Genomic DNA, 25,839 nt, shown 5'->3' with positions numbered 1-25,839 from the left:
TTATTAAAAAAACATGTGTGAAAGAAAATGTAACATTAATAAAATATTAAAATTAAAAATTAGTGGATTTTTGAAAGACGTAGTACAACCCCTTGCGTCACAGTGGTTTCATAGTGAAACCACCTATGTATATTTTTTATAAAAATTGAAAGATTTTTAAAAATTTGTAATGTGCTCCAGTAATGCAATAAAGAAGGGGAAGATCAAATTTCAGTGCATATAAAGTCCAAAAGTATTTGTGTGACTCAAAGGGTTAAGCAAAAGAAACGTTAGTAGTTTTATTTCAAATAAGGAAATTGACAATACTTAGCTTTGAAATAACAATGGTGTCGTGACGGGTGGCATGCAACGTGAATCCGAATCCTTTGCTATCTGTAATGTCGAAAAAAGCAGTGGATATGGATCATTAATAACTGATCTCGCTGCACTCTGTGCTAGGCCGTGCTTACACTCTGCGAGTGCTGTCCACAAATATCTGTCCGAGGCTGGCAGGAGCCACGCTTATATTCACTTCGGCTCGATGCCACCTCAATCGTGGTGACGTACAGGTCTGCGCCCTATTGGCCGATTTCGTTTCACCGCCTTCTTTTCTCTTGCGTTCCTCATCTTTATTCCGGCGTTCGTGGTTACGCCAGAACAGTCAGCGTGCGAACCATTCAATGAAACATCATCGATATGGGCTTTCGGAGCCGAGGGCCCATTCGTATACCCCTGATGACTGCACGACACAAAGCTTTACGTCTCGCCTGGACCCGTCAACACCGACATTGGCCTGTTGATGACTGGAAACATGTTGCCTGGTCGGAAGAGTCTCGTTTCAAATTGTATCGAACGGTGTCCAAGGAATAGAAAAGCAACTGGAATCACTCAATACAAGAAAGTCCACTGGACCTGACGGGATACCAATTCGATTCTACACAGAGTACGCGAAAGAACTTGCCCCCCTTCTAACAGCCGTGTACCGCAAGTCTCTAGAGGAACGGAGGGTTCCAAATGATTGGAAAAGAGCACAGATAGTCCCAGTCTTCAAGAAGGGTCGTCGAGCAGATGCGCAAAACTATAGACCTATATCTCTGACGTCGATCTGTTGTAGAATTTTAGAACATGTTTTTTGCTCGAGTATCATGTCGTTTTTGGAAACCCAGAATCTACTATGTAGGAATCAACATGGATTCCGGAAACAGCGATCGTGTGAGACCCAACTCGCTTTATTTGTTCATGAGACCCAGAAAATATTAGATACAGGCTCCCAGGTAGATGCTATTTTTCTTGACTTCCGGAAGGCGTTCGATACAGTTCCGCACTGTCGCCTGATAAACAAAGTAAGAGCCTACGGAATATCAGACCAGCTGTGTGGCTGGATTGAAGAGTTTTTAGCAAACAGAACACAGCATGTTGTTATCAATGGAGAGACGTCTACAGACGTTAAAGTAACCTCTGGCGTGCCACAGGGGAGTGTTATGGGACCATTGCTTTTCACAATATATATAAACGACCTAGTAGATAGTGTCGGAAGTTCCATGCGGCTTTTCGCGGATGATGCTGTAGTATACAGAGAAGTTGCAGCATTAGAAAATTGTAGCGAAATGCAGGAAGATCTGCAGCGGATAGGCACTTGGTGCAGGGAGTGGCAACTGACCCTTAACATAGACAAATGTAATGTATTGCGAATACATAGAAAGAAGGATCCTTTATTGTATGATTATATGATAGCGGAACAAACACTGGTAGCAGTTACTTCTGTAAAATATCTGGGAATGATCATATAAAATTAATTGTTGGTAAGGCGGGTACCAGGTTGAGATTCATTGGCAGAGTGCTTAGAAAATGTAGTCCATCAACAAAGGAGGTGGCTTACAAAACACTCGTTCGACCTATACTTGAGTATTGCTCATCAGTGTGGGATCCGTACCAGATCGGTCTGACGGAGGAGATAGAGAAGATCCAAAGAAGAGCGGCGCGTTTCGTCACAGGGTTATTTGGTAACCGTGATAGTGTTACGGAGATGTTTAATAAACTCAAGTGGCAGACTCTGCAAGAGAGGCGTTCTGCACCGCGGTGTAGCTTGCTCGCCAGGTTTCGAGAGGATGCGTTTCTGGAAGAGGTATCGAATATATTGCTTCCCCCTACTTATAACTCCCGAGGAGATCACGAATGTAAAATTAGAGAGATTAGAGCGCGCACGGAGGCTTTCAGACAGTCGTTCTTCCCGCGAACCATACGCGACTGGAACAGGAAAGGGAGGTAATGACAGTGGCACGTAAAGTGCCCTCCGCCACACACCGTTGGGTGGCTTGCGGAGTATAAATGTAGATGTAGATGTAGATGTATAGAGACAACACCATGAACCCGTGGACCCTGCATGTCGGCTGGTCCATTGTGCTTCTCAAGTTTGGTAGGAATATCGAACAATCAGTTTTACTTCTAGACGTGACAGTAACACTGATAATCCATGGTGCATTTTGAACTATGAGCTAGAGTTGCAGTAGTGCTCATGTGCGCATTTTTGCAACCAGTTTTCATTTACTTAGATTAATTTAATGTGTGGTACAAAGATAGAACTAAAGTCATCTACTAAACTACAATATATTGAAATAGTGCCAATAAGCGAGCTGCATGTATTTTAATTAGCAGTACAAACAACTTACTTGTGGAAATATTTATTTTGAGGGTCCAAAGCGCTTGAAAAGTGTCCCAAACCTTACATATTTTAAGAAATAACACAATTCTATTTTCCTCGAATTTGCGTAGAGATCTGTAATTGTACTTTCATGTTACGGTAAGAAGGCTAGCCGTGTGTGTTTTGATAAGTTTTACAGAAAGTTTAGATGTAGAAATGTTCAATTTGAAGGTCCGTTTTGCTTACAAAGTGCGAAAAATCACACACACACACACACACACACACACACACATATATATATATATATATATATATATATATATATATATATATACAAATAATACAATGTACTTGTTGTATTACAAACACTGTTATAAATAAACAAATAAAAAAATAACATTTTTTTGATCGAATTTTTGTTCAGCTCTGTAATTATACTTGCATATTACTTCGGTACATAAGTAATACATACTTGTGTGTGTGTGTGTGTGTGTGTGTGTGTGTGTGTGTGTGTGTGTCCTCGATAAATGATAAATAATTTTATCAAAGAGTTAATTTTCTAGATATCGACTCTATCTAGTTGCACCATCGTCCTTGGCGGTGTTTCAACTCTGTCATCGTCTTTGGTTAAAGATATGCAGTTTAAGTGCCACACCGCAATGAAAACGTCAAAAACCTTCTTCCTTCTTAATAGGGTGTTAGCTCAGTTTGTTTCTCTTTTGGCTGTGTTGCGTGTGCAAGTGTGTGCTTTCACACCACATATTTTTATTAGATGTTGGTGTTATTTAACTGTTGACTGTAGGAAATAGAATCTATAAAATTTAGAGAGCCAGTTGACACATATTGCAACGTGCGTCGAAAGTTTTTATTTGTACACAACTTCTAATAGGCCTGAGTTATTTGGAATGAGATAGCAATAGCTGCTATCAATATCATAGATTACATTTTTCTAATATAGTGCATATCTAATGTGATGTATTACCTTTGTCCCTTCCAAAATTGTGCTTGGGAGCAATTTAGATGTGGAGATATTCATTTTGAGAACATATTTTGACTCACACCAAACACACATGTATTTAATAACATTCTTATATATATATATTCTATTGATTTCAAACTATTTGGTATTTTCAAATGCTCTTAAAATCGCTGAAGATAATGCAAAGTGTATCCCTTACCTATGAGGCTAGTAAATGGGAATGTACCCGATACACCAGCGTTATTGATCAGGATGTCGACCCCACCCAGGTTGTCCTTGACCCACTTGAAGGCAGCCAGGATGCTGGCTTCGTCTCTCAAATCCCCAGCAATCGCGTGCAGCTTCCCTGGCGCGTCTTTGACTGCCAGCTCCTGTTGTGAGGCATAAACAAGTTACTGTCTACGTGGAAAGAAGGAAATAAGGAAAGGAGATCTTTCACTCTGGTGCAGTTTAGTTTTTAATGTTTTGATCTTCACGTGATTGCGATCATCCGCATGATCATGTAAAATTTGTAGGAAGACAGATTTACGTAATGTTTTGACGTTCATGTATCCGTTACAGTTGTACTTGAAAATCGTTTATTTGGATAAAATCGTCCACACGGTTCGCGTTTCAGGATGAAAATCCGATCTTGAGGCTCTGCAAGAAATGACAGGAGCTAAGAGGGATGCTACAGGGTCGGGAAAATAAAACGAATGACAATATTAAAGGGGGAGGAAAAGCCCTAGAGTTACTTCTAACAGCATGGAGCAACTGCCCATACAGCCGGCCGAACCTTGGAACATATTTACACAGTCTTCATTCCTGACAGAGTGCTTAGCAGAGGTCAGTCTGGTCGTGGTCGTAGCTGGCCACCCAGGTCACCGGATCTGTCACTGTGCGATTACTTTGTATGGGGAGCCCTAAAGTCTAAGGCGTACCGCAACAACCCTCAAAGTCTTCAAGAATTGCAGCAGAACATTTCGGATGAGGCTGCAGCAATTCCAGCTGTCCAGCTTCGATCCGCCTTCAGCAACTCTTGACCACGACCCAAAAGGGCCAAGGCCATGAATGGTGGTTACTTTCAACATGTGCTGCAGTCAGGTTGATACTGTATTTAATTTCCTCTCCTGTATTTCTTTGTATGCTGGAACTCTGTTCTCTGGGTCACTTTAATTTGCCCCCACCCAGTATATATTATTCATTAACATTAAAGAGGTGCATACAGATGAACATCAGGTCATAAAATGGTTCAAAGGGCTCTTAGCACTATGGGACTTAACATCTGTGGTCATCAGTCCCCTAGAACTTAGAACTACTTAAACCTAACTAACCTAAGGACATCACACACATCCATGCCCGAGGCAGGATTCGAACGTGCGACCGTAGCGGTCATGCGGTTCCAGACTGAAGCGCCTAGAACCGCACGGCCACACCGGCCGGCCATCAGGTCATACCTGGATTGCGTATGAGACAATCGTACCAGTGTTGTAAAAATTCAGCAGGTTTATCAAGAAGCATGCGAGATACCACGCGGGTGAGATATAAAAAGGTTCTTTAGGCTAACCAGCATCACACCGGACAAAAGTGAAATAAAACTGGCGGGCTACGAGTAGGTCTCGTGCATTGAGGGTTCAGTGCAAAACGTAATTATGTATGCAGACAGTTCATTCAGCTCGGGATTATAGAATCTCTACAACTTCTGCCTGTTATCGACACTGACACTTTCAAGATATTGGTCTCAGACATCCACAGTAGGTCTCGTGCATTGAGGGTTCGGTACAAAACGTAATTATGTATGCAGACAGTTCATTCAGCTCGGGATTATACAATCTCTACAACTTCTGCCTGTTATCGACACTGACACTTTCAAGATATTGGTCTCAGACATCCACAGGTTTTCGAGACACTTTTAATTTCAGTAATATTAATGTGACATAAAGTCATGCAGGAGACAGCCGACCATGATTATAATAATTAGCATTTCTCCAAGCAGGCTGAGTGAGTAGCAGTGGTAAAATTCAAACATGAGGCAAGGGATGACTTTATTGCTCATATGAATCGTTTTCGAATTTATCCATCATCGGATATCTGTGAGCGATTACTGCACGTAGACAAGGCGTTTCAAGATGTACGTGAAACAAACATTCGCGCACTACTCCTGTCTGAAGTCATTATCTTCCATCTCTCATTTCAGTTAAAGGCAGTTTGGTCCCATAGCAACACACCACAAATTTCAGTACAATGTAACACTCCAGTCAGTTATCTACAGTACAGAGTTCATATCATATAAATTTGCATTTGATAGCAAATTTCCATGTTTTGTAAATGCTGTCCTTGCCATTGTCAGTTTGCATTTTGTATTTTCTCTACTTAAAGTTTAACGGATCAGATGATTTTTAAGTAACCTTGCACAATACTAAGTTAATTTCTTTTTATTTGAGAAAACTACTGGCAACAAAAGCAATTGAACACAGACTCAGTTCTACAGTTTCGAAAATATGATTTTATTTCGTGGAACTATAAACAGGCAATATTCATCAGTGTCCACTCTGTGGTGGATGCCTCGTTGTCGCTGCTCCTCGCCTTGTGCGAACTGCACTCGACGCTTCGGTGAGAGACTTGTCGGGCACCCTAAAATAACTTTTACCACCGAAATAGAAGAAGATGGCGCTATAGACTACCTTGATCTCACTATTAAGAAAGTTAATAATAAACATCAGTTTTCGATTTTTAGGAAACCACCTTGTACAGACAGTATCATCTATGCCAGTTCATGCCATCCTCCCACATACAAAAAAGCTTTCTTCTCTTCCATGGTTCACCGGCTCCTTCGTCTACCTTTAGACGAAAACGAAATACGTAAAGAACTTAGCATTGTAAAGCAGATCGCATTAGCTAACGGCTTTTCTACAAACGGCGTCACGCGCCCGTACAACAGGCTAAAGAAACGTTTAACAAAGAGCAGGCACACCCACACCCACACGCAAAAAAGGACCGGCAAAGATAGAATGAACACTATTCCCATGAAATTTAACGGCAAAATGTCCCTGCAAATAGAAAAATGTTTTAAAAAGTCTGATGTCAGATGTGGCTTTCAGGTCAATAACACTATAAAACTACAATAAAACATAAAGTGAAAGGGAACTATGATAAATTTGATGGCTCTGGAGTGTATAGGATCGACTGCAGTAACTGTGACAAATATTATATAGGTCAAACAGGCCGCTCTTTTAAGTTAAGGTTCAAACAACACTCACAGCCACGAAACAAAACGGCTTTTGGACAGCATTTGTCTGATACCCGTCATTCCATAGGGAGCATTGAAAACTATATGCGTATTCTTCACAGGGTGGAAAAAGGCCGTGCTCTTAACTTGCTGGAAGAACTTGAAATCAATAAAGCAAAAAATAGAGAGCCGGACAAGCTGCTTAACTGGCAGAACGATTTTGTGCCCAATACCTACTTCGCTTTATTAGACAATGTTTTATCCTAGTCACTCCACGCCTCGGTTATTTATAGTGTGTTCGCAAGTTCTCCTAGTATTGAGTATATCACACATTTACTTCGTTTTCATACGTTTTACGCATGACTCTAGTAGGTTCTTGTTCCTTCTTTATTCATTTCATAGACTGCATTAATCAGATAATGTAAATCACCCACTGTTATGGAATTTTATCATTCTTTACTTGCAACGAAGTACCGCAGGGTACGAGGGGGCCCTCTACCGGTCACGTTCCTCCAACTACTTCCCGCCCGTGCGGAATTCTAGAGTTAGCGCTAACAGAGGGCGCTGATTATGTGCAGAACTATATTTCCTTTCATTTGTGGCTCCATTAGCGATTTGTTTTATGTTGTTTATATAACCCGGTGCCATATCAACGGTGTTTAATATTTATGTTATTGCCTAGAATATTGGCACTAGAGCACAAGTCAACCACTGTTTTTTAACCCTTCGTCTTTTTAACAATATTACTATTGTCGTGTTCTTTTTATTACTTTTTACTACTGTAACACTTTTTATACTTTATAAGCTTATTACAGATTTTAACTATTGTATCCCCCCTTTTATTTTCGCTGTTTCAATTAACTATTGAAAAATAGTGTATGCTGACATTAGCGACATCTGGTCAACTTACTACACAAACATCTTGTGGCTACTGTACGACAGCTAGTTTTAAACAGTAGTACTACTGACAACATGACTCGTGCATGTGATGTGATTTATATGTATTTGACGATGCTGGTGCTGATTCCGCATTTAACAGTTTAGTATGCCACTATGGCTGCAGTGCATTAGGACTTTGATTTTATGAGACAGGTATGTCTCTTCACACTTAAAGCGCACAAGTAAAATTTTGTCACTACTACCTTTTCAATATGTTCTATGTATTGTTCTTAAGCTGTATACAGTCTGCGAGTGTATTTATATTTTTCCCATTTTTGCTGCAGATCTGATGACGGTCATTAAAGACCGATACCGGTAATCTGTTAAACAGAAAAGATTGTGACCATAGACGTAAATTAAAGGACACTCAGCAGATTCTGCCGAGAACATCTACATTTCTTATTACTCCAACTAATTGTCAACATTCTTCTATGGTCCCGTACCTCAAACACTTTGAATCCCTTTTCCCACTGTCCATGATTAACTTTCATTGAATACTGTACCCCAAACGTACATTTTCAGGAATGAGATGAAATGATCATATAGCATTGATGGCCAGAAATCCCCACCTGGGCAAGCTCGGCCGCCGCGTTGCAACTCTTTTCAGTTGATGCCACACAGGGCGAATTGTGTGTCGATGGCGATGAAATGATGATCAGGACAACACCCAGTCCCCGACTGAGGAAAATTTCCGACCTGGCCGGGAATGGAACCTGAACCTGCTGCGTGGCAGTCAAACGCACTGACCACTCAGCTAAGGGGGTGGACACATTCCCATACGGGTAAATTTATTCCTCAATTTAGGTCCCATGTTTGATACTAGTAGACTTCTTTCTAGTGGGCATCCCCTCTTTGCCTTTCATGTCTGCTTTCTACAACTCCTTCCTCGTCCGCCATGTTGATTGCATCGTAGCAAAATTCCATCATTTCTTCTTCCTCGTGGTCCCCAATTTCAACTTTAACTTTATCGCTAACCTCAGTGCTACTATTTCTCATTACTTTCGTCTCTCTTCCGTTCAGTCTCAACTCACAAAGTCTGCTCATGAGATTGTTCATTCCATTTTAATAGACCCTGCAGTTCTTCCTTTCTTTAACTGATTATAGCAATGTCATCTGAGAATATTACGGTTAATATTATTTTTTACCCTGATTTTTAAAGCTACTCCTGAATGTTTCATTTTTTTCCCATGATTGCTACATTAAGGTATACGCTGAACAGCAGAAGAGACTACATTCCTGCCTAATAACGTTCCTTATCGAAGCACTTTGTTCTCTGTCTTCGAATCTCTCTTACAAGTTATTGCCACCAAAAGAGGTGGCACAGCAGTTAACATAATGGACACGTATTCAGGGGAGCGACGGTTCAAATCCACATCTGGTGATCCAGATTTAGGTTTTCCGTGATTTTCCTGAGTCGCACATAGTAAATCTCGGGATTACTCCTTTGAAAAGGGCACAGCCGATGTGATGCGCAATCCTTTCCTAACGCGAGCTTGCGCTCCGTCTCTGCTGACGCCGCTGTCGATAGGACCTTAAACTCTTGATCATCTTTCCTCTATTAGTCCCCGAATGTGATGGAATTTTCATTTGAAATCCCACAAAGGCGAATAGTTTTTCTAGAGTTTGATGAGGCAGATACTTTCCTGTTGGTTCATGGTCTCCCGTGCAACGAGTGACGACTTTCACACCTCGCGAAATTAGGGAAGCTAAGCTCTTTGATAATGCGCCAAAAAGTCTTCCGAGACTGCCTGAACGCGAAACAGCCTCGCACAATACGTTTCGCCGTGGAGACCAGGTCATATCTGCTTCGAGAAGCTGTATGCGTGTGTGTGTGTGTGTGTGCGAATTTTTAAACGACCAGACTGCTGAGGTCATCGGTTCCTAGACTTACAAACTACTTAAACTAACCTAACTAACTTATGCTAAAAACACCGTACACACCCATGCCCGAGGGAGGACTCAAACCTCCGCGCGGCGAGAGGCTGTCTCCTGTAGCGTAGACGCACCTTAGGAAATTTCACCATGTATGAGACTAACCCAACTTCGTCGAATGAACAGAAATGTTGCAGCCTCACATCTAAAACCTTGTGCTTAAATATTGAAAATATGCACGTCAGACATAGACAGGATGGTGGGACAATATTCCACTGTCAACTCTGTGAAGGAATATTTGTCAAAATGGCATGTTTTGTTTTTCACACAATTAAAGCATCATGAATGATGTTGTCGCATGGTACACACCTAGTGTCTGCTGTATAATTTATATTCACCGGAGCGTCTGCCGTTTAACTCTTCACACAGGTTGACGCGAAGCACGATGGTCTGCGCAACGTTTTGGTGAACGAGACACGGGTGCAATCCATGCGCCGAATGACAAACCTTTTTGTACACTGCCGAGTCTTAGAATGTACCATTAGGTGACCTCTAGAGAACAATGGCAAATTCTGACACTTGACAGAGTACAACGAAGATGCTCATTTGGCGCATGGATTGTACCCGTGTCTGGGTTACCAAAATGCCCACAGACCATCGTGATTTACTTTAACCTATGTGAACAGATATAGGGCAGAATTTCTACCGAATATAAATAATACAGCAGGTGCTACGTGTGTATCATGTGATAGCATCACTCATGTTGCTTTGATTGTGTGAGAGTTAAATTTAACTCTTTTTAAAAGCATTGGCTTCACTGTTACTTCTTTCTACTTACCTTTGTAAACAAAGCTGGCATAAGCTTCGATACAATCTGGACATCATGTTTTATTGTGGTACTTTGATTTTAAGTGTGTTACCATTTGATCGCTTCATTGTGGCCGGTCGCTACCTGAGTATCATGCATAATATCATATAGTGCTGATTAATTACAGGAATTCCGATCTCCATAAGCGGTTTCCGTGTAGCCTGTTTGGCCAGCCTGTCAGCAAGTTATTGCCTGGGATGTCGTCGTGTCCCGGGGTCCAGACAAACACCACAGAACGAGTAGACGGCTCCAGGGCATAGATGGTCGCTACAAAAGAATGGCGAGGGTAGCACGGTCGATAGCTTGGAGGCTGCACAAGGAGTCAGTACAGAGAAGAATCGACTCGCCAGGGCACGAGCGGATGTGCTCAAGAGCACGACATATGGCTACCAGCTCTACAGTGAACACACTGCAGCCATTGGGCAAGGAATGCTGTTCAATATGCCCTCTGTGAACACAGGCGAAGACAACATGACCATCAGCTACTGAGCCGTCAGTGTAGACCACTTCAGAGCCCCGTGGCATGGCAAGAATCGAGAGGAAGTGACAGCCGAGAGGCGCGGGCGTAACTGAGGGCTTAGAGCCATGCGAAAGGTCCAGACGAAGCCGCGGCCTAGGTATACGCCATGGAGGTATAAGCAGAAGTAGCCGGAGGGGAGATGGTAAAGGAAAGGACTCTGATTCACATGGAAGTGATCGGGTACGAACTGTGATCGTAAGCCCTGACCTGGGTCGCATATGTGCGAGATGAACCGCCGTGGGTGGGAAAAGGAGACGGTAATTCGGATGCTCAGGGGAGCTACGAATGTGTGCAATGTAAATGGAATTTGCAGGCCAGTCTCCCAACTGGACGTCCACTGACTGGTGACGTGTGGACTTTTCAGATGAAGCACCATTTTATGCTCCATTGTTCAGATGGTCGTTGGCGCGTACAGGGTGAAACATCTGAAGGCAAATGCCCTGCAAGAATCGCCAGAAGATGAATGTTTTCGTGGGATCTCCTTGGTGACCTCGTTATTCTAGAGGGAACATTGGATCAACACAATTGTGGATCTATCCTTGGGCACCTTGTCTACCACTAGATACAGTGTGTTTTACGTCTTACAGAGCTCACAGTGTACGTGCGTGGTTAGCAGACCAGCAGGATGATTTCTGTGTGTGTGAATTCCTAAGGGACCAAACTGCTGAGGTCATCGGTCCCTACATTAACTAACTTATGCTAAAAACAACCCCCCCCCCCCCACACACACACACAACCATGCCCTAGGGAGGGGTCGAACATCCGGCGGGAGGGGGTGCACAATGGGGCTTCAACCCGCGTGGCCACACCACTCGGCTAGCACCATGCTGAATTTACCGTACTCCTCTGACCACCAGCTCTTGGGTTAAACCCAGTGGATAATCTGTGCAATCACTTTGTTTGGCCTGAGCGCCATGGATCCTCAACCGAGAAACCTAGAGAAGCTGCCCACAGCACTGGAGTCGGCATGGCTCCACATCCCTGTTGGTACCTTACAGAAACATTGACTGTCTTCTTGCACGTCTGGCGGCTGTCCACGCTACAACAGGTGGTTACTTAGGTTCTTCGCAAAAGGCCACATTAAAGCGACTAGACAGTGTTCATCTGACTTACAAGATGCTTGTCGTAAAGAATGTATTTCAAAAAGTATCGAATGCCTGTTTATGCGAAACAGAATTTTTGTCTTTAACATACACTGTTCCCGAACTCAGTAGAGTACGTAACGGGACCGAGCGAGGTGGCGCAATGGTTAGCACACTGGACTCGCTTTCGGGAGGACACGGTTCAAACCCGCGACCGGGCGTCCTGATTTAGGACTTCCGTGATTTCCCTAAATAGCTTCAGGCAAATGCTGGGATGATTCCTTTGAAAGGGAACGACTGACTTGCATCCCCATACTTCCCTTATCTGACGGGACCGATGACCTCGCTGTTTGGCCCCCTCCCGCAAATCAATCAACTACGTAACGACAGAAAGATAAGGTATATCTGTAAGCGCTCTGCATGATCAATCCCTAGTTAAGACAGATAGACATGGTCGAAACGTATCATGGATTTTGTATATGCCATTGACGTGCATCTTAATAAAGTGTATTCGATATCTGAAATGGACGTGGCCTAAAGCTTTATAGAGAGAAACGCAAGGGCGTCTCGTGTCGTAATGACAGGTGTTACAGCTGAAGTAACGGTAATTTTTTGTTTAGCTTTAGGACAGGAAGTCATGGATACCAGTACTTTTACAATGTTGCATTGCACATCATTGTGTTACGGAGTTTTTGTTTCAATAAATTCCGCTGAGACGGCGTTGTGAAACTGCTTCGTAGCACGTCAAAGGGGCTGCGGTCGGTTTGGAGATGTGGCATGCGGAAAATTCGAGATTTATCACACATACACACTTAAGGACGAAAACCTTCCGTATCAACTTTACAGGATAATCTTTTTAACATTTTGTTGCTCATAGGGAAACTTAAATATTAATAACACATAATCGTTGTCCACGTCATAGTACACTTTCCTATTGTGACTGGTTTAAAGTACGAATAAGTCTTGGAGATCTGTGTGATTCACAGGAAATGACTCAGACTGTCATACACAGATCTTATCTGCGTGGGATCACTACTCGAAAACACGCCACTTACATGGATGGTAACGAAGATAGACCTCTGAAAAGTCACGTTCCATCGTTCGATATATTTCGATTTGCATTCCTAGCAGCAACATTTACACACAATTGTTGTCACAAACAAAAAGTATTTTGAATCTGGGCAAATACGTGTAAACTGGACAGTGAGTCCATGCTTCAGCAGCGCCTGCACTATGGCAGAACCGATGCCCCCGCTGGCGCCAGTAACCAGTGCGACGCGTCCCTTGTATTTCTCGATGCCCATCGCTGTGTGAACTGGCTTACTGGCTCGGCTGTGGGACTAGCTAGACGAGTCCACGGAGACTGCGAACATTCCTGCCGGTACCGGCGATCTGCCGATGTAACGATAAGGGTATTGCGTCATATGTCAAAGCCACGGGCCCGGATGTCGCAGAGGCTCTGTCTAGGTATCGGCGATTTATCAGAGTAGCCATAAGCGATAAGCGTGTTACGTCTTGCGTCAACATCAAGGGTCCGAATATTACCCAATACGCATGTGACCAGAAATCCTTGTCTTCTTTTCACTTCACTTCTCTGACCCCTACTACATCTAGGTTGAGCGTTTGCATTTCCCTTTCCAGATTTTCTAGTTTCCCTACCACGTTCAAGATTCTGACAATCCACGCCCCGATTCGTAGAACGTTATCCTTTCCGTTGATTATTCAATCTTTTTCTCATGGTAACCTCCCCCTTGGCAGTGAGTGGTAGGGAAGCCGAATGGTCCACTTCGGTTTATTGGGAGAATTTAAGGATAGAGTGATTCACCTCTAAAGGACACCACACATAGGATGCAGGTGCCAGCTATTCTTGAGTACTGCTAGTGTTTGGGGCTTGTACCACGTCAGGCTGAAGGAAGACTTCACAGCAATTCAGATGCGGGCTGCTAGATTTATTACCAGTAGGTTCGAATGACTCGTAAGTGTTACAGAGATGCTTTGTAATGAAGTCCCATGCTTCTTCACAGAGCGTAGGGGAACGATGCAGGAGACAAGCGCCGCCATACTAGGCTAGGTCCTAATGGAGGTGGTTTGTCGTTGCCTTCTTCCAACCGTAATGGGAATGAATGATGATGATGAAGGCGACACTGCAACAAACAATTATCCAAGAGCAGGTGAAAATGCCTGACCCCTCAGGGAATCGAAACCGGACGCCGTGCTCGGGAAGCGAGAACACTAAAGCGAGACTACGAGCTTCAGGAACTCAAATGGAAATACCTGAAGAGAACTAACCACGAATGTGGTTGTGTGCGTCATGTCTGCAACATCTGTCTACTTGACCACAACAACACTTCTTATGCAGAGCTTCGTTGGTTGTTGTGAGACAGATTACGTGACTACCACACTGTATGTCTGCTTCGTTGACTCCTCAGTGTCCACGCACCGGTAGTAACTCGAACAAGGGATTAAGTAACGGTCATCTCATCATAATCGGAACACAAGATCTCACTATTCTATTACCGTAGCAGTGGCAAACCATGAAAAAAATAATCGCAAACGCTTTCTCTGTTGCTGAAGTCTGTGTGTGTGGAACAAGCTAACCTGCACTCAGCGCACAGTTAAATGCCGTCTTGCTTTTAAGAACAACCTGAAGCACCTCTTCCAGTCACCCTCATAACGTTTCCCCCAAAACTCATGCATATCGTCGGTTTTTCTTCTGTCCAACACTAAAACCAATGTTCTCATTTTCTTCTATTTATTTTCATTCCTCACTCATTCACATCACTTTCTTTTGCCCTGTCTTCATTCAGTGTCTTTTATCAGTCCCCTTCTCTGCTTCTTTCACCTTTCACCAATTTCCACAGCTGCTACAGCTCATAATTTGATAGTACCTCTACGCTGCCTCTGATTTTGTAGGCATGAAAGAATGTTAACTGCGTTTATTCTTATTTCTCTTCTGTACTACAGTAGTTGCGAAACGTTCTATAATGTATACAGGGTGTTACAAAAAGGTACGGCCAAACTTTCAGGAAACATTCCTCACACACAAAGAAAGAAAATATGTTATGTGGACATGTGTCCGGAAACGCTTACTTTCTATGTTAGAGCTCATTTTATTACTTCTCTTGAAATCACATTAATCGTGGAATGGAAACACACAGCAACAGAACGTACCAGCTTGACTTCAAACACTTTGTTACAGGAAATGTCCTCCATTAGCGAGGATACATGCATCCACCCTCCGTCGCATGGAATCCCTGATGCGCTGATGCAGCCCTGGAGAATGGCGTATTGTATCACAGCCGTCCACAATACAAGCATGAAGAGTCTCTACATTTGGTACCGAGGTTACGTAGACAAGAGCTTTCAAATGCCCCCATAAATGAAAGTCAAGAGGGTTGAGGTCAGGAGAGCGTGGAGGCCATGGAATTGGTTCGCCTCTACCAATCCATCGGTCACCGAATCTGTTGTTCAGAAGCGTACGAACACTTCGACTGAAATGTGTAGGAGCTCCATCGTGCATGAACCCCATGTTGTGTCGTACTTGTAAAGGCACATGTTCTAGCAGCACAGGTAGAGTATCCCGTACGAAATCATGATAACGTGCTTCATTGAGCATAGGTGGAAGAACATTGGGCCCAATCAAGACATCACCAACAATGCCTGCCCAAGCGTTCACAGAAAATCTGTGTTGATGACGTGATTGCACAATTGCGTGAGGATTCTCGTCAGTCTACACATGTTGATTGTGAAAATTTACAATTTGATCACGTTGGAATGAGGCCTCATCCGTAAAGAGAACATTTGTACTGAAATGAGGATTGACACATTGTTGAATGAACCATTTGCAGAAGTGTACCCGTGGAGCCCAATCAGCTGCTGATAGTACCTGCTGGTACGGAAACAAATGGTTCTCTCATAGCCCTCTCCATACAGTGACGTGGTCAACGTTACCTTGTACAGCAGCAACTTCTCTGACGCTGACATTAGGGTTATCGTCAACTGCACGAAGAATTGCCTCGTCCATTCCAGGTGTCCTCGTCGTTCTAGGTCTTCCCCAGTCACGAGTCATAGGATGGAATGTTCCGTGCTCCCTAAGACGCCGATCAATTGCTTCGAACGCCTTCCTGTCGGGACTCCTTCGTTCTGGAAATCTGTCTAGATACAAACGTACCGCGCCACGGCTATTGCCCCGTGCTAATCCATACATCAAATGGGCATCTGCCAACTCCGCATTTGTAAACATTGCACTGCCTGCAAAACCACGTTCGTGATGAACACTAACCTGTTGATGCTACGTACTGATGTGCTTGATGCTAGTACTGTAGAGCAACGAGTCGCATGTCAACACAAGCACCGAAGTCAACATTACCTTCCTTCAATTGGGCCAACTGGCGGTGAATCGAGGAAGTACAGAACATATTGACAAAACTAAAATGATCTCTAACATGGAAACTGAGCGTTTCCGGACACATGTCCACATAACATCTCTTTTTTTTTATTTGTGTGTGAGGAATGTTTCCTGAATGTTTGGCCGTACCTTCTTGTAACACCCTGTGTATGACACAGTCAAGTCAGAGACGGGAGTTGGCAGCACTAGCAGTGGAGGGTATAGAAAGCGTGTCGGGGAGACGAGGAAAATAGTGCAGTTGGTATCTGACGTACAAAAGGGGATGATCATTGGCTTTCAGGCCAAGTATGGAAGCACTTCCGAAACGGTTAAGTCTGTAAACTGTTCACGTGCCGTCATGGTTACAGTGTATAAAGTATACAGTGCGTGCAAACTGATGCCATAAGAAACGGAGTCAAGGCAATTGGGTCTCGGTAGCTGGCAGGCTGAGGAGATGTGTGTGGGAGAACAGACAGTTGAACATCTGAACTCCCGGGAAAACCAAGGGCTGCGAACAGTGTCTCCTCAACAAGATTGTTTGGTTGGTTTAAAAAGGGAGGGGGGAGACCAAACTGCTTGGTCATCGGTACCCCAGTATGTCTTTAACATACGTTGTTCCCAAATTCGAGTAGAGTACGTAACGGGACCGAGCGAGGTGGCGCAGTAGTTAGCACACTGGACTCGCTTTCGGGAGGACATTTCAAACCCGCATCCTGCCAACGTGATTTAGGGTGTCTGTGATTCTCCAAATCGCTTCAGGCAAATGCCGGGATGGTTCCTTTGAAAGGGAGCGACTGACTTGCATCCCCATCCTTCTCTTATCTGATGGGACCGATGGCCTCGCTGTTTGGTCCCCTCCCTTAAATCAATCAACGACGTAACGGCATGAGGTATAGCTGTAAGCGCCCTGCATATATCATTCCATAGTTAATTCAGACAGACATCGTTGAAACGTATCATGGATTTTGTATATGCCATTGACTTGCATCTTCTGCATATCCATATCCAGTGACGCCAGCCGCCTGAGGATGACACGGCGGCCGGTCGGTACCGTTGGACCTTCACAGTCTGTTTGGATGGAGTTTAGTTTTTAGTTATAATTGACGTGTATCTTAATACAGTGTATTCGATGTCTGGAACTGACGCGGCTTAGGGCTTTATAGAGACAAACGCAAGTGCGTCTAGTTTCGTAATGACTGGTGTTACAACTGAAGGAACGGTAATTTTTTGTTTTGATTTTGGACAAGCACTCATGGATACCAGTGATTTTTCAATGTTGCATTGCACATCATTGTGTTACGGAGTCTTTGTTTTAATAAATTACGCTGTGGCGTCGTTGCGAAACTGCTTCGTAGTACGTCAAAGTGGCAGCGCTCGATTTGGTGCTGTGACATGCGGAAAATTCGCGATTTATCACACATACACATTTAAGAACGAAGACCATTCTTTTTCACATTACAGGGTAATCTTTGTAACACTTTTTTGCTCATAGGGAAACTTAAATATTAGTCACACATCATCGTTGTCCACGTCATAGGTCCTAATAGTACACTTTCCTATTGCGTCTCATTTAAGATACGAATAATGGCTTGGAGATGTGTGTGATTCAGAGGAAATGACTCAGACTGTCATACACAGATCTTATCTGCGTGGGACACGCCACTTACATGGATGATAACGAAGATAGACCTCTGAAACGTCACTTTTCGTCGTTCGATGTATTTCGATTTGCATTCCTAGCAGCAACAGTTACTTACAATTGCTGTCACCAAAAAAGAGCATTTTGAGTCTGGGCAAATACGTGTGATCTGAAACATTCAACATTAGAGCAAATTACGAACAAACAACATTATACGAAAGTCACGCAGCAATCCCAGTTTGATGCTGGCGACACGCGCGGTAAACACCTGCTCTGCTTTGCTCGCCCACGAAAATCTGTGGACATGTAAAATAGGCGTACTGCACCTACGGCTTCTTTTAAATTGTCGATAGTTACACACTGCACCGAACATTATCAAATATTGTACGGTCGAATGTTTGCATTTTATCTAGTCGCTGCGTGCATCTATCACACTTCAACGGAAAACCACAGTACTGATTGTCCCAATACTGTTATGAGATTTGTAGATCCTGCTCCTGATATTACTGTTAACGAACCAAAGTTTCATCTTACTAAATATTATGAATTAGCAGTGGCCTTAGCACAATGCCTTGAGAATTTGAATGCTACGTTGATAACAAATGTGCTGTCCCGAATGTACTGCAGTGGTGAAGAGTCCTTAGCTTAATCTTTTCGACCCTCCTGGCCATTCCCACGACGGTGAGTCCACGCTTCAGCAGCGCCTGCACTATGGAAGAACCGATGCCACCGCTGGCGCCAGTAACCAGTGCGACGCGTCCCTTATATTTCTCGATGCCCATCGCTGTGTGAACTGGCTTACTGGCTCGTCTGTGGGACTAGCTAGCTGAGTCCACGGAGACTGCGAACATTCCTGCCGGTACCGGCGATCTGCCGATGTAACGATAAGGGTATTGCGTCATATCTCAAAGGCACTGGACCGGTTGTCTCAGAAGCTCTGTATAGCTTCCGGCGGATTATCAGAGTAACCTTAAGCGATAAGCGTATGTCTTGCGTCAAGGTCCGATTATTACCCTATACGCATGTGACCAGAAATCCTAAAAAATGGTTCAAATGGCTCTGAGCACTATGGGACTTAACATCTGTGGTCATCTGTCCCCTAGAACTTAGAACTACTTAAACCTAACTAACCTAAGGACATCACACACATCCAAGCCCGAGGCAGGATTCGAACCTGCGACCGTAGCGGTCACGCTAGAACCGCACGGCCACACCGGCCGGCCTCCAGAAATCCTAGTCTTCTTCCCACTTCACTTGACTGACTCCTACTATAGCTAGGTTGAGCCTTTGCATTTCCCTTTCCAGATTTTCTAGTTTCCCCCACCACGTTCAAGCTTCTGACAATCCACGCCCTGACTCGTAGAACGTTATCGTTTCGTTGATTATTCAATCTTTTTCTCATGGTAACCTCCTCCTTGGCAGGAGTGGTATGGAAGCCGAATGGTCGACTTCGGTTTATTGGGAGAGTTTAAGGACACCACACATAGGATGCAGGTGCAAGCCATTCTTGAGTACTGCTAGTGTTTGGGATTTATACCACGTCAGACTGAAGGAAGACTTCACACCAATTCAGGCGCGGGCTGCTAGATTTGTTACCGGTAGGTCCGAATGACTCGTAAGTGTTACGGAGATGCTTGGTAATGAATCTTCTTGTCAGAGTGTAGGGGAACGATGCAGGAGACAAGCTCCGCCATACTAGGCAAGGTCCTAATGGAGGTGGTTTGTCGTTGCCTTCCTCCGACCGTAGTGGAAATGAATGATGATGATGATGAAGGCGACACTGCGACAAACAATTACCTAAGATCAGGTGAAAATGCCTGACACCGCAGAGAATCGAACCCAGGACGCCGTGCTCATGAAGCGAGAACGCTTCAGCGAGATTATGAGCTTCAGGAAGAGAACTAACCATGAATGTGGTTGTGTGCGTTACATCTGCAACGTCTGTCAACTAGACCATGATAGTACTTCTTACGCAGAGCTGCGTTGGTTGCTGCGAGACAAGTTACGAGACTACCACACTCTGTGTCTGCTTCGTTGACTCCTCAGCGTCCACGCACCGGTAGCAACTCGAAGAAGGGATTAAGTACCGGTCTTCTCATCATACTCGGAACACAAGATCTCACTTATCTATTAACGTAGCAGTGCCAAACCATGAAAAAAATTTCGCAAACTCTTTCTCTCTTGCTGAAGTCTGTGTGTGTGTGTCGAACAAGCTAATCTGCAATCTGTGCACAGTTAAATGCCGTCTTGCTTTTAAGAACAAGCTAAAGCACTTATTCCAGTCATCCTCATAACGTTTCCCCCAAAATTCATACATATCGCCGGTTTTTACTTGTGTCAAACAGTAAAGCAAATGTTCTTCTTTTCTTCCATTCATGTTTCTTCCTATTTCATTCCTCACTCATTCACCTCACTTCCTTTTCCCATGTCTTCATTCAGTGTCTTTTACCAGTTTCTTTCTCTGCTTCTTTCACCCTTTCACCAATTTTCACAGCTGCTACAGCTCATAATTTGAAAGTACCTCTACGCTGCCTCTGTTGTTGTAGTCGTGAAACAATGTAAACTGCGTTTATTCTTGTCTCTTTTTCTGTACTGGAGTAGTTGTGAAATGTTTTATAATGTATATATTACACGGTCTAGTCAGATTATTGTGACCGCCGCTTATGTTCGCCGCCAGTGTGCAACAACCGCTCACAGACTGCAGGTGGCAGCATTAGCAGTGGAGGGTATAGAAAGCGTGTCGGGGAGCCGCGTAGAATAGTGCAGTCGTTGTTAAATGCGAAAACGGAGTGATTCATCTGATATCCAAAAGGGCATGATCATTGGCTTTCAGGCCAAGTATGGAAGAATTTCCGAAACGGCTAAGTCTGTAAACTGTTCACATGCCATCGTGGTTGAAGTGTATAGAGTATACAGTGCGTACAAACTGGTGCCATACAAAACGGTGCCAGGACAATTGGATCGTAGATGGCACACTGCGGAGGTGTGTATGGGCGAAAAGACAGTAGAAAATCTGATCTCCCAGGTAGACCAAGGGGCTATCAACAGTGTCTCCTCAACAAGATTGGTTGGTTGGTTTGAAAGGGGTGAGGGTGGGGGGAAGGGACCGAAATGCTTGGTCATCGATCCCTTGTTTCTCTTAAAACAATCCCACAAGAAAAAGAAGAGAACAAACGAGACATATAGCACAATACCGAAAGGAAGGAAAAACCACAAGAAACACAGAAGGGCAACTAACAGTACAAAGAACAATAGAGGACAGGAAAACCACAGGGAGACGCAAGAAACAGGGAGAAGATATTAAAACAAGAAACCAGATTTCCACCGCTGGCTGACCACGAGAATGAAAGAGTGAAGCCAGCCACTCTGCAACACGTTAAAACCTCCAGCCTAAAACCACTGGGGTGGAGGACACAGAGGGACAAAGGACATGCGGTAAAAATTAGAGAGAATGATAAAACCCTCCCTCACTGATCAAACGTAAAACTAAGTCAGCTGAAATTAACGGTAACGAGTCCGGTAAACGAAGATTATGACGCAGGGCAGTCAAAGAAGGACAGTTTAACAGTATATGGGCCACTGTCAACCGGGGCCACACCGACACTGAGGTTGGTCTTCACGGCGCAGAAGATAGCCGTGGGTGATCCAAGCGGGGCCATTGAGGAGCCGGCAGAGAACCTCAGACTCCCTGTGAGAGGCCCGCATGGAAGACTTCCACACACTCATAGTCACCTTAATGCCACGCAGTTTGTTGTGCGTACTGTTATGCCATTTTGTCTCCCAATTCCCAAAAACCTTGTGGCGTAATGAGGAATGCAGGTAAGTTACAGAAATGCCGGTCTCCATAAGCGGTTTCCACGAAGCCTGTTTGGCCAGCGTGTGAGCAATTTCATTTCCTGGGATGCCAACGTGTCCTGGGGTCAGGCAAACACCACTGAATGACTGAACCGTTCCAGGGCAAAAATGGACTCCTGGATGGTTGCTACAAAAGGACGGTAAGAGTAGCAATATCGATAGCTTGGAGGCTGCTCAAGGAGTCAGTACAGAGAAGAAACTACTCGCCAGGGCATGAGCGGCTGTGCTCAGGACCACGAGACATGGCCACCAGCTCGGCAGTGAACACAGTGCAGCCATCTGCCAGGGAGTGCTGTTCAATATGCCCTCTGTGAACATAGGCGAATCCAACATGACCATCAGCTATCGAGACGTCGCTGTAAACCACTTCAGAACCCCGGGAAATGGCAAGAATCGAGAGGAAGTGAGAGTGGAGAGCTGCGGAAGTAACTGAGACTTAGGGCCAAGCGAAAGGAACAGACGAAGCCGCGGTCTACGTGTACATCACGGAAATATATGCGGATGGACACGGAGGGGAGGTGGTAAAGGAAATGAACTCTAGTTCACACAGGAGTGATCGGTTACGAACGGTGATCGTGAGCCCTGACCTGGGTCGTCGATGTGGAAGATGAACCGCCTTTGGTGGGAAAAGATGATAATACGGATGCCCAGAACTATGAATGTGTGCAATGTAACTGGAATTTGCACGCCAGTCTCCCAACTGGACGTCAACTGGCTGGTGACGTGTGACATTTTCAGATGAAGCACATTTTGTGCTCCATTGTACAGATGGTCGTTGGCGAGTACGGGGTTAAACGTCTGAGGGGAAACGCCCTGCAAGAATCGTCAGAAGGTGAATGTTTTCATGGCATCTCCTGGGTGATTTCGTTATTCTAGAAGACACATCGGATCAACACAAATGTGGATCTATCCTCGGACACCTTGTCCACCCCTACATACAGTTTGTTTTGCCCCTTACACAGCTCGCAGCGTACGTGCGTGGTTCGCAGGGCACCAGGATGATTTTTGTGTGTGTGTGAATTCCTAAGGGACCAAACTGCTGAGGTCATCGGTCCCTAGACTTACACACTACATTAACTAACTTATGCTAAAAACAACCCCCCCCACACACACACACACAACCATGCCCTAGGGAGGGGTCGAACATCCGGCGGGAGGGGGTGCACAATGGGGCTTCAACCCGCGCGGCCACACCACTCGGCTAGCACCATGGTGAATTCACCGTACTCCTCTGACCACCAGCTCTTGGGTTAAACCCAGTGGATAATCTGTGCAATCACTTTGTTTGGCCTGAGCGCCATGGATCCTCAACCGAGAAACCTAGAGAAGCTGCCCACAGCACTTGAGTCGGCATGGCTCCACATCCCTGTTGGTACCTTACAGAAACATTGACTGTCTCCTTGCACGTCTCGCGGCTGTCCACGCTACAACAAGTGTTTACTCAGGTTATTGGCAAAAGGCCACATTAATACGACTCGGCAGTGTACATCTGACTTACAACGTGATGGTCGTAATGAATGTATTTCAAAAAGTACCGAATGCCTGGTTATGCCAAACGGAATTTTTGTCTTGAACATACTTTGTTCCCAAACTCAGTAGAGTACGTAACGGGACCGAACGAGGTGGCGCTGTGGTTATCACACTGGACTAGCTTTTCGAGAGGACGGCTTTTGAAACCCGCATCCGGCCATCCTGGTTTAGGGTGTCCGTGATTTCCCCAAATCGTTTCAGGCAAATGCCGGGATGGTTCCTTTGAAAGGGAACGACTGACTTCCATCCCCATCCTTCACTTATCTGATGGGACCGATGACCTCGCTTGGAGATCTGTGTGATTCAGAGGAAATGACTCAGACTGTCATACACAAATCTTATCTGCCTGGAAGCACTGATCGAAAACAGGCCACTTACATGGATGATAGCGAAGATAGCCCTCTGAAAGGTCACTTTTCGTCGTTCGTTGTATCTCGATTTGCATTCCTAGCAGCAACAGTTACTAACAATTGCTGTCATCAACAAAAAAGCATTTTTAATCTGAAATAATCTGAAACAATCAACATTAGCGCAAATTATTAACAAGCAACATTATACGAAAGTAACGCAGCAATCCCAAAAATGGCTATTCAAATGGCTATGGGAATTATAGAACATCTGAGGTCATCAGTCCCCTAGGACTTAGAACTACTTAAACCTAACCAACCTAAGGACATCACACACATCCATGCCCGAGGCAGGATTCGAACTTGCGACCGGAGTGGTCGCGCGGTTCCGAACTGAAGCGCCTAGAACCGCTTTTTTTTCTAATCTGATTCTGTTCTGTATTGTTCGTTGACTTATTTCGTGGCGGACGTCCGATGACACTCGTTCTGGTTGTTCGTCGATCCATTCACTCAGTTTTTTTATTACAAAGGGTAGCTAAACCCTCTGACCGAACACGCTGAGCTACCGTGCCGGCGAACCGCTCGGCCACACCGGCCGGCGCAGGACTTCCAGTTTGATGTTGGCGGCATGCGCGGTACACACCTTGAAATTTTCCCTTTGAAAAATTAAGAATGACTGTACTGCTAAACTTGTACGTTATTTGAAATTCAAACAGCTGAGCAAAACTGAACGTACTCAGACAGTTCTCTCCTTACTTATTCTGATCATCACTACACTGACACACAATATTTTTAGCGCAACGCAATCTGACTTTCAATAATCCCTACAAAAGAATGGCCGTGACTAACAATAACCTATACCTTTCATGAATCACTTACCTCACAAAAATCTTCGTCACTCAAACTACTGTAATACAGCGAGCGCCAATACTGCCAGCTAAATAAAACACTCTAACTACTGAAACCATTAACTACTGAAAGGCATAGTTAGCAAATGAAAGATTTTGATAGAGAACAAACAAATTATTTACCTTCACGTCCAGATCGTCCGCTCATAGTATCCTCTCAAAACTCTCTGGCATCACTCTCCCCACACCCACCACTGCTGGCTGTTCACATCCAACTGCCCAACGCTACACTAGCAACAATGAGTCTAACCATCCACAGATTGCACACAGCACAGTCAGTGATTTTAATAGAGAGCGCTACGTGGCGTCAGCAACATAAAAACCTAAACAGCCTATTTACAACCTGCTCTGCTTTGATCGCCCACGAAAATCTGTGGACATGTAAAATAAGCGTGGTACGCCTACGGCTTCTTTTAAATTGTCGATAGTTGCGCTCTGCACCGAAGATTATCAAATGTTGTACGGCCGAATGTTTGCATTTCATCTACTCGATATGTCCATCTATCACACTTCAACTGTTTGCCCCAATCCTGTTATGAAATTACTAGACTCTACTCCTGATATTACTGTTAATGAAACAAAGTATATTCTTACTAAATATTATGAATTAGCAGTGGCCTTAGCACAGTGCCTTGAGCATTTGGATGCTACGTTGATAACAAATGTGTTGTCCCGAATATACTGCAGTGCTGTAGAGTTCTTACCTTAATCTTTTCGACCCTCCTGGCCATTCCCACGACGGTGAGTCCATGCTTCAGCAGCGCCTGCACTATGGCAGAACCGATGCCCCCGCTGGCGCCAGTAACCAGTGCGACGCGTCCCTTGTATTTCTCGATCCCCATCGCTGTGTGAACTGGCTTATTGGCTCGACTCTGGGACTAGCTAGACGAGTGCACGGAGACTGTGAACATTCCTGCCGGTACCGGCGATCTGCCGATGTAACGATAAGGGTATTCCGTCATATGTCAAAGCCACGGGCCCGGTTGTCGCAGAAGCTCTGTCTAGGTATCGGCGATTTATCAGAGTAGCCGTAAGCGTTAAGCGTGTTACGTCTTGCGTCTAGATCAATGATCCGTCTATCACTG

The 25,839-nt window shown here is 44.5% G+C and overlaps 1 protein-coding gene across 1 annotated transcript in view; it reads right to left on the bottom strand.

Moving 5' to 3' along the window:
• LOC126456809 (dehydrogenase/reductase SDR family member 11-like) overlaps positions 1–25,614 on the bottom strand; it is a 434,906-nt gene extending 409,292 nt beyond the window's left edge. The window contains exon 1 of the mRNA XM_050092601.1: positions 25,459–25,614. Coding sequence (XP_049948558.1) covers positions 25,459–25,596 — 138 coding nt within the window. The 5' untranslated portion in view covers positions 25,597–25,614. The remainder of the gene's footprint in view (positions 1–25,458) is intronic.
• Between the last annotated feature and the right edge of the window lie 225 nt (positions 25,615–25,839).

This window comes from Schistocerca serialis, chromosome 2 (assembly GCF_023864345.2).
Source record: "Schistocerca serialis cubense isolate TAMUIC-IGC-003099 chromosome 2, iqSchSeri2.2, whole genome shotgun sequence".
In the NCBI taxonomy this organism is placed as follows: Eukaryota; Metazoa; Arthropoda; class Insecta; order Orthoptera; family Acrididae; genus Schistocerca; species Schistocerca serialis.
This window is presented reverse-complemented; position numbering and strand designations above follow the sequence as displayed.